The 12,598-nt window shown below is 46.3% G+C and overlaps 1 protein-coding gene across 1 annotated transcript in view; it reads left to right on the forward strand.

Annotated features, from left to right (window-relative positions):
• CCDC15 (coiled-coil domain containing 15) overlaps positions 1–12,598 on the forward strand; it is a 52,321-nt gene that overhangs the window by 21,241 nt on the left and 18,482 nt on the right. The window contains exons 4-6 of the mRNA XM_044278301.1: positions 7,804–7,914; positions 9,127–9,285; positions 11,283–11,402. Of these exons, the coding sequence (XP_044134236.1) occupies positions 7,804–7,914; positions 9,127–9,285; positions 11,283–11,402 (390 nt within the window). The remainder of the gene's footprint in view (positions 1–7,803; positions 7,915–9,126; positions 9,286–11,282; positions 11,403–12,598) is intronic.

The raw sequence follows: 12,598 nt of genomic DNA on the forward strand, positions 1-12,598 counted from the left end.
TTGCTATGTATCATGACCTGTTAGATTTCTTATCCAAAGGAATATATAGAATAATAAAGTTACTTGCATTTTTAAAATCTCTGCATGCTGTCAGTAAATGGAAATATTGTTATTACGAGTGTAAGTAATCATTGGCGAGACGTACAGGATATACAGTAGCACAAATCCCATTATCATGAAAATAATCACTTTTATCTGATGTGTTTAGCTGAGACGCTCGGCCGGGGAAGTAGTACTGGGGCAGAATGTGATAATCGCTTCTGGCTGAAAACTGTTATGAAATTTTGGTGCTGGGTAGATGGGCACAGATGTGTTTTGATCAAAATATATTGGCTAAGGGTCTCAGATTTGATCATACCGGAGTGGGAGCTTAGTTCATGCAACTATTGTGTTAGTGCATTATTTTCCATGATTTTTTTTTTTTTTGTACGTTGCCATGTACATCTGCATATTTGGTTGTCATATCGTGCAGGATGTTTAGTATCTTTTTCTGTGATGTCTGATAAATTTATATGCTTGAAGAAGTGGCACCTACAAGTGTGAATGCGCTCCTATTATCTTGGCAGTAGCATTCTTGTGCACTTTTGCCCTTCCTATCTAATAGAGCGCCTTGATTAGGTGGTACATATAGCTGTGTGTGCTCCTCCTCTCATTGGTTGCTGGATGCACATAGAGGTGACTATCTGTGCAGGGTCTGCTCTCCTGAATGTAGATGCCCAACGGCATAGGTAGGTTTAGAGTAGGACCTGCCTGACTGAGACCATTGTGGCGCTGGGTAGGTGGGCATATATGGGTTTTGATCAAAATATATTGGCTAAGAGTCTCAGATTTTATCATACCAGAATGAGGGATTAGTCCATATACAGTGGATATAAAAAGTCTACACACCCTGTTAAAATGTCAGGTTTCTGTGATGTAAAAAAATGAGACAAAGATAAATAATTTCACAACTTTTTCCACCTTTAATGTGACCTATAAACTGTACAACTCAATTAAAAACAAACTGAAATCTTTTAGGGAAGAAAAAATATAAAAATAAATAAACTAATACTTTGTTGAAGCACCTTCTGATTTTATTACAGCACTGAGTCTTTTTGGGCATGAGTCTATCAGCATGGCACATTTTGACTTGGCAAGATTTGCCCACTCTTCTTTGCAAAAACACTCCAAATCTGTCAGATTGCGAGGGCATCTCCTGTGCACAGCCCTCTTCAGATCACCCCACAGATTTTCAATCGGATTCAGGTCTGGGCTCTGGCTGGGCCATTCCAAAACTTTAATCTTCTTCTGGTGAAGTCATTACTTTGTTGATTTGGATGTTTGCTTTGGGTCGTTGTCATGCTGGAAGATGAAGTTCCTCTTCATGTTCAGCTTTCTAGCAGGCGCCTGAAGGTTTTGTGCCAATATTGACTGGTATTTGGAACTGTTCTTAATTCCCTCTAGCTTAAAGGTACTACGCGCCGTCTTACTTTCGCCGCACTGCGCATGCGCCCGACATCCTGTATCAAACGCGCCCGCGCCCGGCATCTGGGCGCGGGCGCGTTTGATACAGGATGTCGGGCGCATGCGCAGTGCGGCGAAAGTAAGACGGCGCGTAGTACGCGCGGCAGCCGGGACCGCGCTCCTGCCGCCCTTTACTGCGCATGCGGCCGTTGAGCGCGGTCCCGGAATCGGATTTCGGCTGTCAGTCACAGAGGCAGGGGGCGGGGAGAGGGCCATGTAAGACGCCGAGGCCGCTGCCCCCGTGACTTCAAGCCTGACTTGAAGCACGGGGCAGCAGCTGAATATAACATCGATTTCTGACTGAGCATACATGCTGCAAAACTAACAAAAAGTGCATCAGGAAACGACTATACAGCACTATAAGGTACTGTAAACAGCTTAATAGGCGATTTTTGGGTGACAGGTTCCCTTTAACTAAGGCCCCAGTTCCAGCTGAAGAAAAACAGCCCCTTGGCATGATTCTGCCACCACCATGCTTCACTGTGGGTATGGTTTTCATTTAGTTATGTGCAGTGTTGTTTTTGCGCCAAACATATCTTTTGGAATTATGGCCAAAAAGTTTAACCAGTTTATTTTCTTCAGTGAATACAGTGGAGATTTTTTTTTTAAATAGCTTTGCTTTCTCCTGGTCGCTCTCTGCAACTTCCTCTCATTACTCTGTAAAGGGCGACACCTTCAGATTTATACTTTTTACCATTTATATAATTGAAGAACATTTTAGGGTTAGTTTTGCTCTCTTTGGCTATTAATCTCTTGGTCTCTAGTTTGGCTGCTTTTATTATTATTTTTTTACATATTCTATTTTTTTCCTTTATAGTTTTTTAGTGTTTCCTCGCTACCCTCCTGTTTTAGTGATTTAAATGCTTTCTTTTTGTCACTTATTGCTTTCTTTACAGTTCTATTTATCCACATTGGTTTCTTCCTGTTCCTTAATCTTTTATTCCCATATGGTATGTACTTCTCACAATTAGAGTTTAGAATGCTATAAAAAATATCCCATTTGGTGGCTGTATTTTTATTTTTGAGAACTTTATCCCAGTTAGTTAGGCCTATGGCCTCTCTTAGTTGGCTAAAGTTAGCATTTTTGAAGTTTGGTATTTTTGTTCCTCCCTGAAGAAATGCTTGTTTGAAGGATAATTGGAAGGTTATTACTTTATGGTCCCTATTTCCCAGGTGTCCCCCAACCTGCATGTCTGTTGTTCTGTCAGGTCTATTGGTTAATACTAAGTCCATATGGCCGTCCCTCTAGTCGGGTCCTGAACCAGTTGGGAAAGGTAATTGTCTTTGGTGATTGCCAAAAACCTGTTTCCTTTATGAGATGTACAGGTTTCAGTTTCCCAGTCTATATCTGGGTAATTAAAGTCCCCCATAATAACCACCTCATTATGATTTGCCGCCTCGTCTATCTTGTTTAGTAGTAGATTTTCTGTGGACTCTGGTATATTAGCTGGTTTATAATAAACTCCTATTAGTAATTTTTTATTATTATTAATTTTTTTTCCTGCAATGTATATATTATATTTGTCCTTAGGCCTGACCCAGCTTTTCTTCCCAGTTTTCATAAGACTCAGGAGGTAGTTCTTCCATCTTTTTGCTCAATCCCAGGTGCCAGAAGGAGTTGGAGTTCAGTTATTTGGATGTCAGGAGGTGTGTTTTAGCTTACCTAGATGCTACTAGAGAATGGATGATGTCAGGGGCCCTATTCGTTCAATAATCCCTAATAGGGCTGCACGATAAATCGAAAAAAAAATCTAATCGCGATAATCGGCAAATGCGATATGGTGATTTGGCTGACCCGAAAATGCCGCGATTATATATAAAGGGGCCCCGCGCACATAACTGCCTTTGCGTGTAAAGTATTTTACAAGTGTGTGAAACAAGATCTCTCCTATTGATAACAGGTCCGGCCTCTGTACTCACTGTCACGATGAATGCACTGCAGCGAGCGGCAGCGAGCTGGCCGGCCGGCCGGCGCGTGACTGACGTCACTTAGTAACGCTCCTGCTTCCTGAAGTGGGAGGAGCGTTACTAAGTGACGTCAGTCACGCGCCGGCCGGCCGGCCAGCTCGCTGCCGCTCGCTGCAGTGCATTCATAGTGACAGTGAGTACAGAGGCCGGACCTGTTATCAATAGGAGAGAGATTGTTTCACACACTAGTAAAATACTTTACACGCAAAGCCAGTTATGTGCGCAGTTTAGGACACATGAGGGGACACATAGGGCCATGAGGGGGACCAGCATAAGATGCTATATGTCTCATGCTGGCCCCCCTCATGGCCCTATGTGTCATAGCACACATCCCCTATAACAGCGTCCTCCACAGATCCCCCATAACAGCGTCCTCCACAGATCCCCCATAACAGCGTCCTCCACAGATCCCCCATAACAGCGTCCTCCACAGATCCCCCATAACAGCGTCCTCCACAACACAGCGCCCTCCACAGATCCCCCCACAACACAGCGCCCTCCACAGATCCCCCCACAACACAGCGCCCTCCACAGAATCCCCCCCCCCCCACAACACAGCGCCCTCCACAGATCCCCCCCACAACACAGCGCCCTCCACAGATCCCCCCACAACACATCGCCCTCCACAGATCCCCCCACAACACAGCGCCCTCCACAGATCCCCCCACAACACAGCGCCCTGCACAGATCCCCCCACAACACAGCGCCCTGCACAGATCCCCCCACAACACAGCGCCCTCCACAGATCCCCCCCACAACACAGCGCCCTCCACAGATCCCCCCACAACACAGCGCCCTCCACAGATCCCCCCACAACACAGCGCCCTCCACAGATCCCCCCACAACACAGCGCCCTCCACAGATCCCCCCACAACACAGCGCCCTCCACAGATCCCCCCACAACACAGCGCCCTCCACAGATCCCCCCACAACACAGCGCCCTCCACAGATCCCCCCCACAACACAGCGCCCTCCACAGATCCCCCCCACAACACAGCGCCCTCCACAGATCCCCCCACAACACAGCGCCCTCCACAGATCCCCCCACAACACAGCGCCCTCCACAGATCCCCCCACAACACAGCGCCCTCCACAGATCCCCCCACAACACAGCGCCCTCCACAGATCCCCCCACAACACAGCGCCCTCCACAGATCCCCCCACAACACAGCGCCCTCCACAGATCCCCCCACAACACAGCGCCCTCCACAGATCCCCCCACAACACAGCGCCCTCCACAGATCCCCCCACAACACAGCGCCCTCCACAGATCCCCCCACAACACAGCGCCCTCCACAGATCCCCCCACAACACAGCGCCCTCCACAGATCCCCCCACAACACAGCGCCCTCCACAGATCCCCCCACAACACAGCGCCCTCCACAGATCCCCCCACAACACAGCGCCCTCCACAGATCCCCCCACAACACAGCGCCCTCCACAGATCCCCCCACAACACAGCGCCCTCCACAGATCCCCCCACAACACAGCGCCCTCCACAGATCCCCCCACAACACAGCGCCCTCCACAGATCCCCCCACAACACAGCGCCCTCCACAGATCCCCCCACAACACAGCGCCCTCCACAGATCCCCCCACAACACAGCGCCCTCCACAGATCCCCCCACAACACAGCGCCCTCCACAGATCCCCCCACAACACAGCGCCCTCCACAGATCCCCCCACAACACAGCGCCCTCCACAGATCCCCCCACAACACAGCGCCCTCCACAGATCCCCCCACAACACAGCGCCCTCCACAGATCCCCCCACAACACAGCGCCCTCCACAGATCCCCCCACAACACAGCGCCCTCCACAGATCCCCCCACAACACAGCGCCCTCCACAGATCCCCCCACAACACAGCGCCCTCCACAGATCCCCCCACAACACAGCGCCCTCCACAGATCCCCCCCACAACACAGCGCCCTCCACAGATCCCCCCACAACACAGCGCCCTCCACAGATCCCCCCACAACACAGCGCCCTCCACAGATCCCCCCACAACACAGCGCCCTCCACAGATCCCCCCACAACACAGCGCCCTCCACAGATCCCCCCACAACACAGCGCCCTCCACAGATCCCCCCACAACACAGCGCCCTCCACAGATCCCCCCACAACACAGCGCCCTCCACAGATCCCCCCACAACACAGCGCCCTCCACAGATCCCCCCACAACACAGCGCCCTCCACAGATCCCCCCACAACACAGCGCCCTCCACAGATCCCCCCCACAACACAGCGCCCTCCACAGATCCCCCCACAACACAGCGCCCTCCACAGATCCCCCCACAACACAGCGCCCTCCACAGATCCCCCCACAACACAGCGCCCTCCACAGATCCCCCCCACAACACAGCGCCCTCCACAGATCCCCCCCACAACACAGCGCCCTCCACAGATCCCCTATAACTATGTCATACCCAGCCGCATCAGCGGCTCATATGGGAAAATCCAAGCAAATAGACCTCTAGCACAATTCCCTTAAAATATCGCATCGCATATCGTTATCGCAATTTTTAGGGCCCTAATCGCAATCTCACAAAATTCCCATATCGTGCAGCCCTAATCCCTAATAAAGGGATGTCCGCTAGTAAAAGTTCCCTAGCTAGCTGGATTAAGCAGGCTATTAAGCTGGCTATCTGTGTCCTACGGGTTGGACAGCGCATTCTACAAGAGCAGTATCCACCTCCTGGGTGGAAAGAGCGAACGCATTGATCCACGATATTTGCAAGGCAGCTACCTGGTATTCTGCCCTTACCTTTTATACCTCTGTTTCTGACCTTTCTTTCGGTCGTAAGGTTCTACAAGCTATTATCCCACCCTAAATTCTGTCTCTGGAATTTCATTGGCTATTTTCACACTAGCGTTTTGTCTTCCCGTTTGAGATCCATCATGGGCTCTCACAAGCGGTCCAAAATGGACCAGTTTTGCCCTAATTCATTCTGAATGGAAAAGGATCCGCTCAGAATGCATCAGTTTGCCTCCGATCAGTCTCCAATCCGCTCTGGAGGCGGACACCGAAACGCTGCCTGCCGGTAATTTGATTAGGACAGCACCCTTATTTTTCCCTCTCTTTATTATGGTGTTGGTGGATGGGTCTTGGTTATGGTGCACCGGGTGAGCAGAAAAAAAAAAGGAAAAGGGTTTGATGAATTAAACGCGTGTGGATTCAGATGGCTCAGAAGCATGGATTTCGGGGTGCTCTCATTTGTCTCTGAAAACCACTGAGGGATGTAGAGGCCCCTCCTTCTTAAATATCTGTGGGTTTCCTGTCCTAGGCAGAGGACTTCTCTTCTGGTGCTCTCATGTACTCAGGAAAATCAAATTCCCGGTAAGAGTAATAATCATTTTCTTTGTACTAGAAAACAGAGTGTAAGGAGTCTTCTGAGCCAATCTCTGGAGAAGGAGAGTCTGTCTTCAGAAGACGCCTGTGTGTAACATGCACCTCTTGTAACAACCGCCCCTTGTCACTAACCCAGTCCCTGACTATGTGCCTATGCCCTTATCACCGACTATATACATTTGCCCTAACCATCACTGCCTATCTGACTTATTACACACCCAGGCATCTTCAGAGTTCAGTAGAACTCCGAAGACTGACTCACTGAAGACAGGTTTTCCTTAGTAAAGCTCAGTTTAGCTTTGCTAAGAAGACTCTTTACTCCATGTTTTCTAGTACAAAGAAGCATCTTTCCCTAATAAAGTACATTACAAAAACACTCAACATCCCTGTCCCTAGAGAATAAAACTGTACTGAAACCTCATGCCTTGCCTCCTTGATTGGCTTAAGTGACCGTTTCACCTTCAGCTTGACAACCTGAATAATCTGAGAATGGTTGCTGGGGATTTGCTGTCTGACAACCTCATTGAAAGCTAGTGCCAAGCTGCGATATCTCAGGGTGCAGTATAAGGCTACATGCACACGACCGTATGTGTTTTGCGGTCCGCAAATTGCGGATGATGTTACGTATGGCGTCCGTTTTTTTTTTTTTTTTTTTTGCGGATCCGTTTTTTTTGCGGATCCATTGTAATAATGCCTATCCTTGTCCGCAAACTAGAAAAAAATAGGACATGCACTATTTTTTTTGCGGAGCAACGGAACGGACATACTGATGCGGACAGCACACTGTGTGCTGTCCTTGTTTTTTGCGGACCCATTGAAATGAATGGGTCCGCATCCTATCCGCAAAAAAAACGGATCGGACACTGAAACGAAATACGGTCGTGTGCATGTAGCCTAAATCCGATTTTCGTAAAAATACGTTTGAAAGCCAGTGTCCTCAGTACCCCTAATTACTTCTGTGGTTTATCTCTACTTATGACAGCTGAAGAATACAATGCGGCAGGTGCGTGGCAGACTGGCAGCTCTGAAGACGGTGGAGGCTGAGGAGTTAACCCTGCCGGGTGGCATTTGGAAGGTTTCCCCCACTAGAGATGTGAGTTTGCAGTTTTCTTAATTTATGGCCGTTCATACCATTCCAAAGGGCAGCGTAATCAACTGCTACTTGTCAATATCCGTTCTACAGTGAGGGTGGAATACTCAGCCCAAATTTATGATTGATGCCATCCGGACAATAACCCTTTATTCTTGTAATTGTAAACTAATGTTCGCCATTCAGCCTGCAATAAAATTAAAATGTAGGGATTTGGATCATAGGAGAATATTGAAGATAAATGAATAGATGAGCTTCATTGCACAAGGCGTGCCAGGTGTCATTATTCTAGTTTTCTGTGGATCCTTGCAGTGCCTCATATCCACAAGTTGTATTCACTCAGCAAAAATACTTTTTCTAGACACAATCGATATGGATCTGTATTATCTGGTATGTCAGACACATCACTGTTTTTTTTAGATGCTCCATTGACTTCAATGTTTCCTTTTTTCCTGTATGCGCAATGCAGACCCACTGAACTCCATAGCTATTCAAAGAAAGCACAGATCAGATATAGAGAAAGCACTTAGCAGTGCTTTAAGGGTTATTCTACTTTCACACTCGCGTTTTGGCTTTCCGTTTGTGAGATCCGTTCAGGGCTCCCACAAGCGCTCCAAAACGGATCAGTTTGCATTCTAATGCATTCTCAATGGAAAAGGATCCGCTCAGTATGCACCAGTTCAGTCTCCATTCCGCTGCTTGCAGCGGTTTGGTGTCCGTCTGATGAAACTGAGCCAAATGGATCCGTTCTGACACACTATAAGTCAATGGGGATGGATCTGTTTTCACTGACACAATCTGGCACAATAGTAAACTGATCCGTCCTCCATTAACTTTCAATGGTGTTCAAGACGGATCCGTCTTGGCTATGTTAAAAATAATACAAACGGATCTGTTCTGAACTGCAGACGGTTGTATTATCTGAACGGATCCGTCCATGACAGATCCGCACAAAACGCGAGTGTGAAAGTAGCCTTATACGTATGAAGATCTCAGCCCCCACTAATGTTACTTTATGATATGTCTGTCATTCCAGGCAGTGAAAATGGAATCTCCTTTTACACCACTGGTTCCTGGAGCACATAGTGTTATTTGCCTCTTTCCACGTGCCTAGTTATTGCAGAGTAGTGCCATTGTCCAGGAGTAATGTTAGTGGCTGTATACTCAGAGCTGCGCGGAGATCTTGGGGTTAAACTGTTGCTTGTGTTTCCTCAGAATCCAGTGTCCCGGAGATCACCAGTGTTGCAAAGCATGGATGCTGAGGAGGACAAGATACCTTTGCAGGGACATCATGACCTCCCTATGGAGCTGGTTGCTCATGAATGGCAGGGGCAGCTTACAGATAAAGAAAACGCTTTGCCATCTGGAAAACATGTGAGTCCAGGGTCTGGGTGCATCCTCCTGAAAAATAACTTTTACTGCATTGGAGATATGTATGTGTACAGTTGTGTTCAAAATAATAGCAGTCAGACATTGCTAACCTGATCAATCACTGTTTTTGGTAGAAATTTCTACATGGCAAATAATTTACTAGCAGGTGTAGTAATAGAAACCCAACAGACATGACATGCATGCTGCTGATTCTGTGTAATTGAATCACTAATTGAAAGGGGCATGTTCAAAATAATAGCAGTGTGGAGTTCAATGAGTGAGGTCATTTATTCTTTGAAAAACAGGTGGCAATTATTGCCGTTATTTAAGGAAAGGAAGGCAGCAAATGTTGTACATGTTGGTTACAGTGCATTTCTCTCTGAAATTCTGAGGCAAATTGGTAATTCCAGACATTGTTCAGAAGAACAGCGTACCTTCATTAAAATTGATTGGAGAGGGAAAACATATAAAGAAGTGCAGAAAATGATAGGCTGCTCAGCTAAAATGATCGCAAATGCTTTAAAATGGCAACCAAAACCTGAAAGATGTGGAAGAAAGCGAAAAACTACCATTCGAATGGATAGAAGAATAGCCAAAATGGCAAGGACTCCGCCAACAATCAGCTCCAGGAAGATCAAAGAAGGTCTAAAGTTACCTGTGAGTACTGTTACAATTAGAAGACGCCGATGTGAAGCCAAGCTATCTGCAAGAAGCCCCCGCAAAGTCCCACTGTTGGAAAAAAGACTTGTGCTAAAGAGGTTACAATTTGCATTGACTGGCCTAAAGAGAAATGGCGCAACATTTTGTGGACTAATGAAAGTAAGATTGTTCTTTTTGGGTCCAGTGGCTGGAGACAGTTTGTCAGACGACCCCCAAACACTGAATTCAAGCTGCAGTACCCTGTGAAGACAGTGAAGCATGGTGGCACAAGCATCATGATATGGGGATGTTTCTCATACTACGGTGTTGGGCCTCTTTATCGCATACCAGGGATCATGGATCAGTTTGAATACATCAGAATACTTGAAGAGGTCATGCTGCCTTATGCTGAAGAGGAAATGCCTTGAAATGGGTGTTCCTTCAAGACAACGACCCCAAACACACCAGTAAACGTGCAACATCTTGGTTCCAGACCAACAAGATTGACGTTATGGAGTGGCCAGCCCAATCCCCGGATCTTAATCCAATAGAAAACTTTGAGTTTCTGAGACAAAACCAAGAAATGGAGAAGAACTGGTGAATGTAGTCCAATCATCCTGGGCTGGAATACATTTTTCAAACATTTTTCAGTTTATATAGTGAATGTTTCAGTTTGTAAAGAAGAATACAAACTGCTATTTTTTTTAACAGTCTAATATTCACTTTTTTTTTTTTTTTTAGATGAACAACACAAATTTGATATATTTTTCTTCATGTTTTGATTTGGAATAGAATGTGTAGTGTTCCCAATGCATTTGTGTTTATAGAAATAAATGCTAATGGAAGGATTTAGAGCTTTATTCCTTTTTTTTAAACACACTGCTATTATTTTGAACACAACTGTATGTATGTGTATAAAAAGAAGAAAATAGCAGCTCTCTCACAAAAATTAGTGAAAAGAAAAACACTTTATTCACTCATGTGGTCGCATCCTTTCAGGTCATTCATAGAGCCTTTTTCAAGCTTGAGCTGAAACGTTGCGACCAGATGGGTGAATAAAGTATATTTGGCCTTTTATATAATGACTGTATGTATGTGTACTTATAGTCACAATCATATATATCACTTGAAAACATACAGCTCAATCTACAGACCTAAAAAACTCCACCTAGGGCAAAATTAGTTTTCTGCGAGCCAAAAACGATTGAAGGGAGCAATTGAAGTGCAGCAATCCCTGAAAACTGGGGACATGGCTGTACCCGAATACACGCGCAGTTTTATATAATCTAGGTTTACACATAGTCTGGAAAATCTCACATGTTCAGTGCTGTGACTTGCATTTACAGATTTTTTGGTTTCAGGTGTGTAATCGATTAATGAAGGAGTCTTATCCCGCTGGGCTGGCACCAGCCTATAATACAGATTACCGCGCCGCTCTTGTACTTCGCCCAGGTGTAGATGAGGAAGAGGAACGAAAACAAGTGGGTGAAACTATTATTAATTATGTCATTATTTTATACCAGGAATTCAATCCTGGCAGAATGTCAGATCCAACGGTCATCAAGTTCTGCATCTTTGCTCCTTGTGATTAATGCTATGTTTAACCCCAGGTAGAGTCAATAAGGAATGCACATGCGCATTTTTTGCAGATCGGACAGGAACATATTCATTTCTATGGGGCCACAAAAAATTTGGACAGCACACAGATGTTATCCTTGTGCTGTCCACATCCATGCGGCCACTCCGCAAATCGTAGAACATGTCTTATTCTTGTCTGTTTTGCAGACAAAAATAGCCATTTTTACAAAAAAGTTGCAGCATGCACATGGCCGGTATCCGTATTTTGCGCATCCGCGGTTTGTGGACCGCAAAATGCATACAGTTGTGTGCATGTAGCCTAAGGCAGTGTGCATTTTGGGGTCATTTATCAAACTGATGTAAAGTAGAACTGGCTTAGTTGCCCATAGCAACCAATCAGATTCCATCTTTCATTTTCCAAAGGAGCTGTCAAAAATGAAAGGTGGAATCTGATTGGTTTCCTATGGCCAATTGAGCCAGTTCTACTTTTACACCAATTTGATAAATGACCATATTAGGCTACTTTCACACTAGTGTTCGGGGCTCCGCTTGTGAGTTGCGTTTGAAGGCTCTCACAAGCTGCCCCGAACGCATCCGTCCAGCCCTAATGCATTCTGAGTGGATGCGTATCCGCTCAGAATGCACCAGTCTGGCACCGTTTGTCCTCCGCTCCGCTCAGCAGGCGGACACCTGAACGCTGCTTGCAGCGTTTGGATGTCCGCCTGGCCGTGCGGAGGCAAACGGATCTGTCCAGACTTACAATGTAAGTCAATAGGGACGGATCCGTTTGAAGTTGACACATTATGGCTCAATTTTCAAACTGATCCATCCCCTATTGACTTTCAATGTAAAGTCTGGACGGATCCGTCTGAGCACATTTCACACTTAGAATTTTTTCTAAACTATAATGCAGACGGATCCGTTCTGAACGAAGATTTCACCATCTATTTGTTGGCTTAGTTTACCTAAAAAAAAAATGTCCTAAAATTATAGCATTTTTTTTGGCGCATGATGAGGCATCTAAGCCATGTCCTATTCCCACAAAGCCACGTCCCTTTTTGCTGAGCAGCACCTTCATGTTGGGCAAGTCTCAAAGTGT

The sequence above is a fragment of the Bufo gargarizans genome, chromosome 2 (assembly GCF_014858855.1).
Source record: "Bufo gargarizans isolate SCDJY-AF-19 chromosome 2, ASM1485885v1, whole genome shotgun sequence".
Taxonomy (NCBI): domain Eukaryota; kingdom Metazoa; phylum Chordata; class Amphibia; order Anura; family Bufonidae; genus Bufo; species Bufo gargarizans.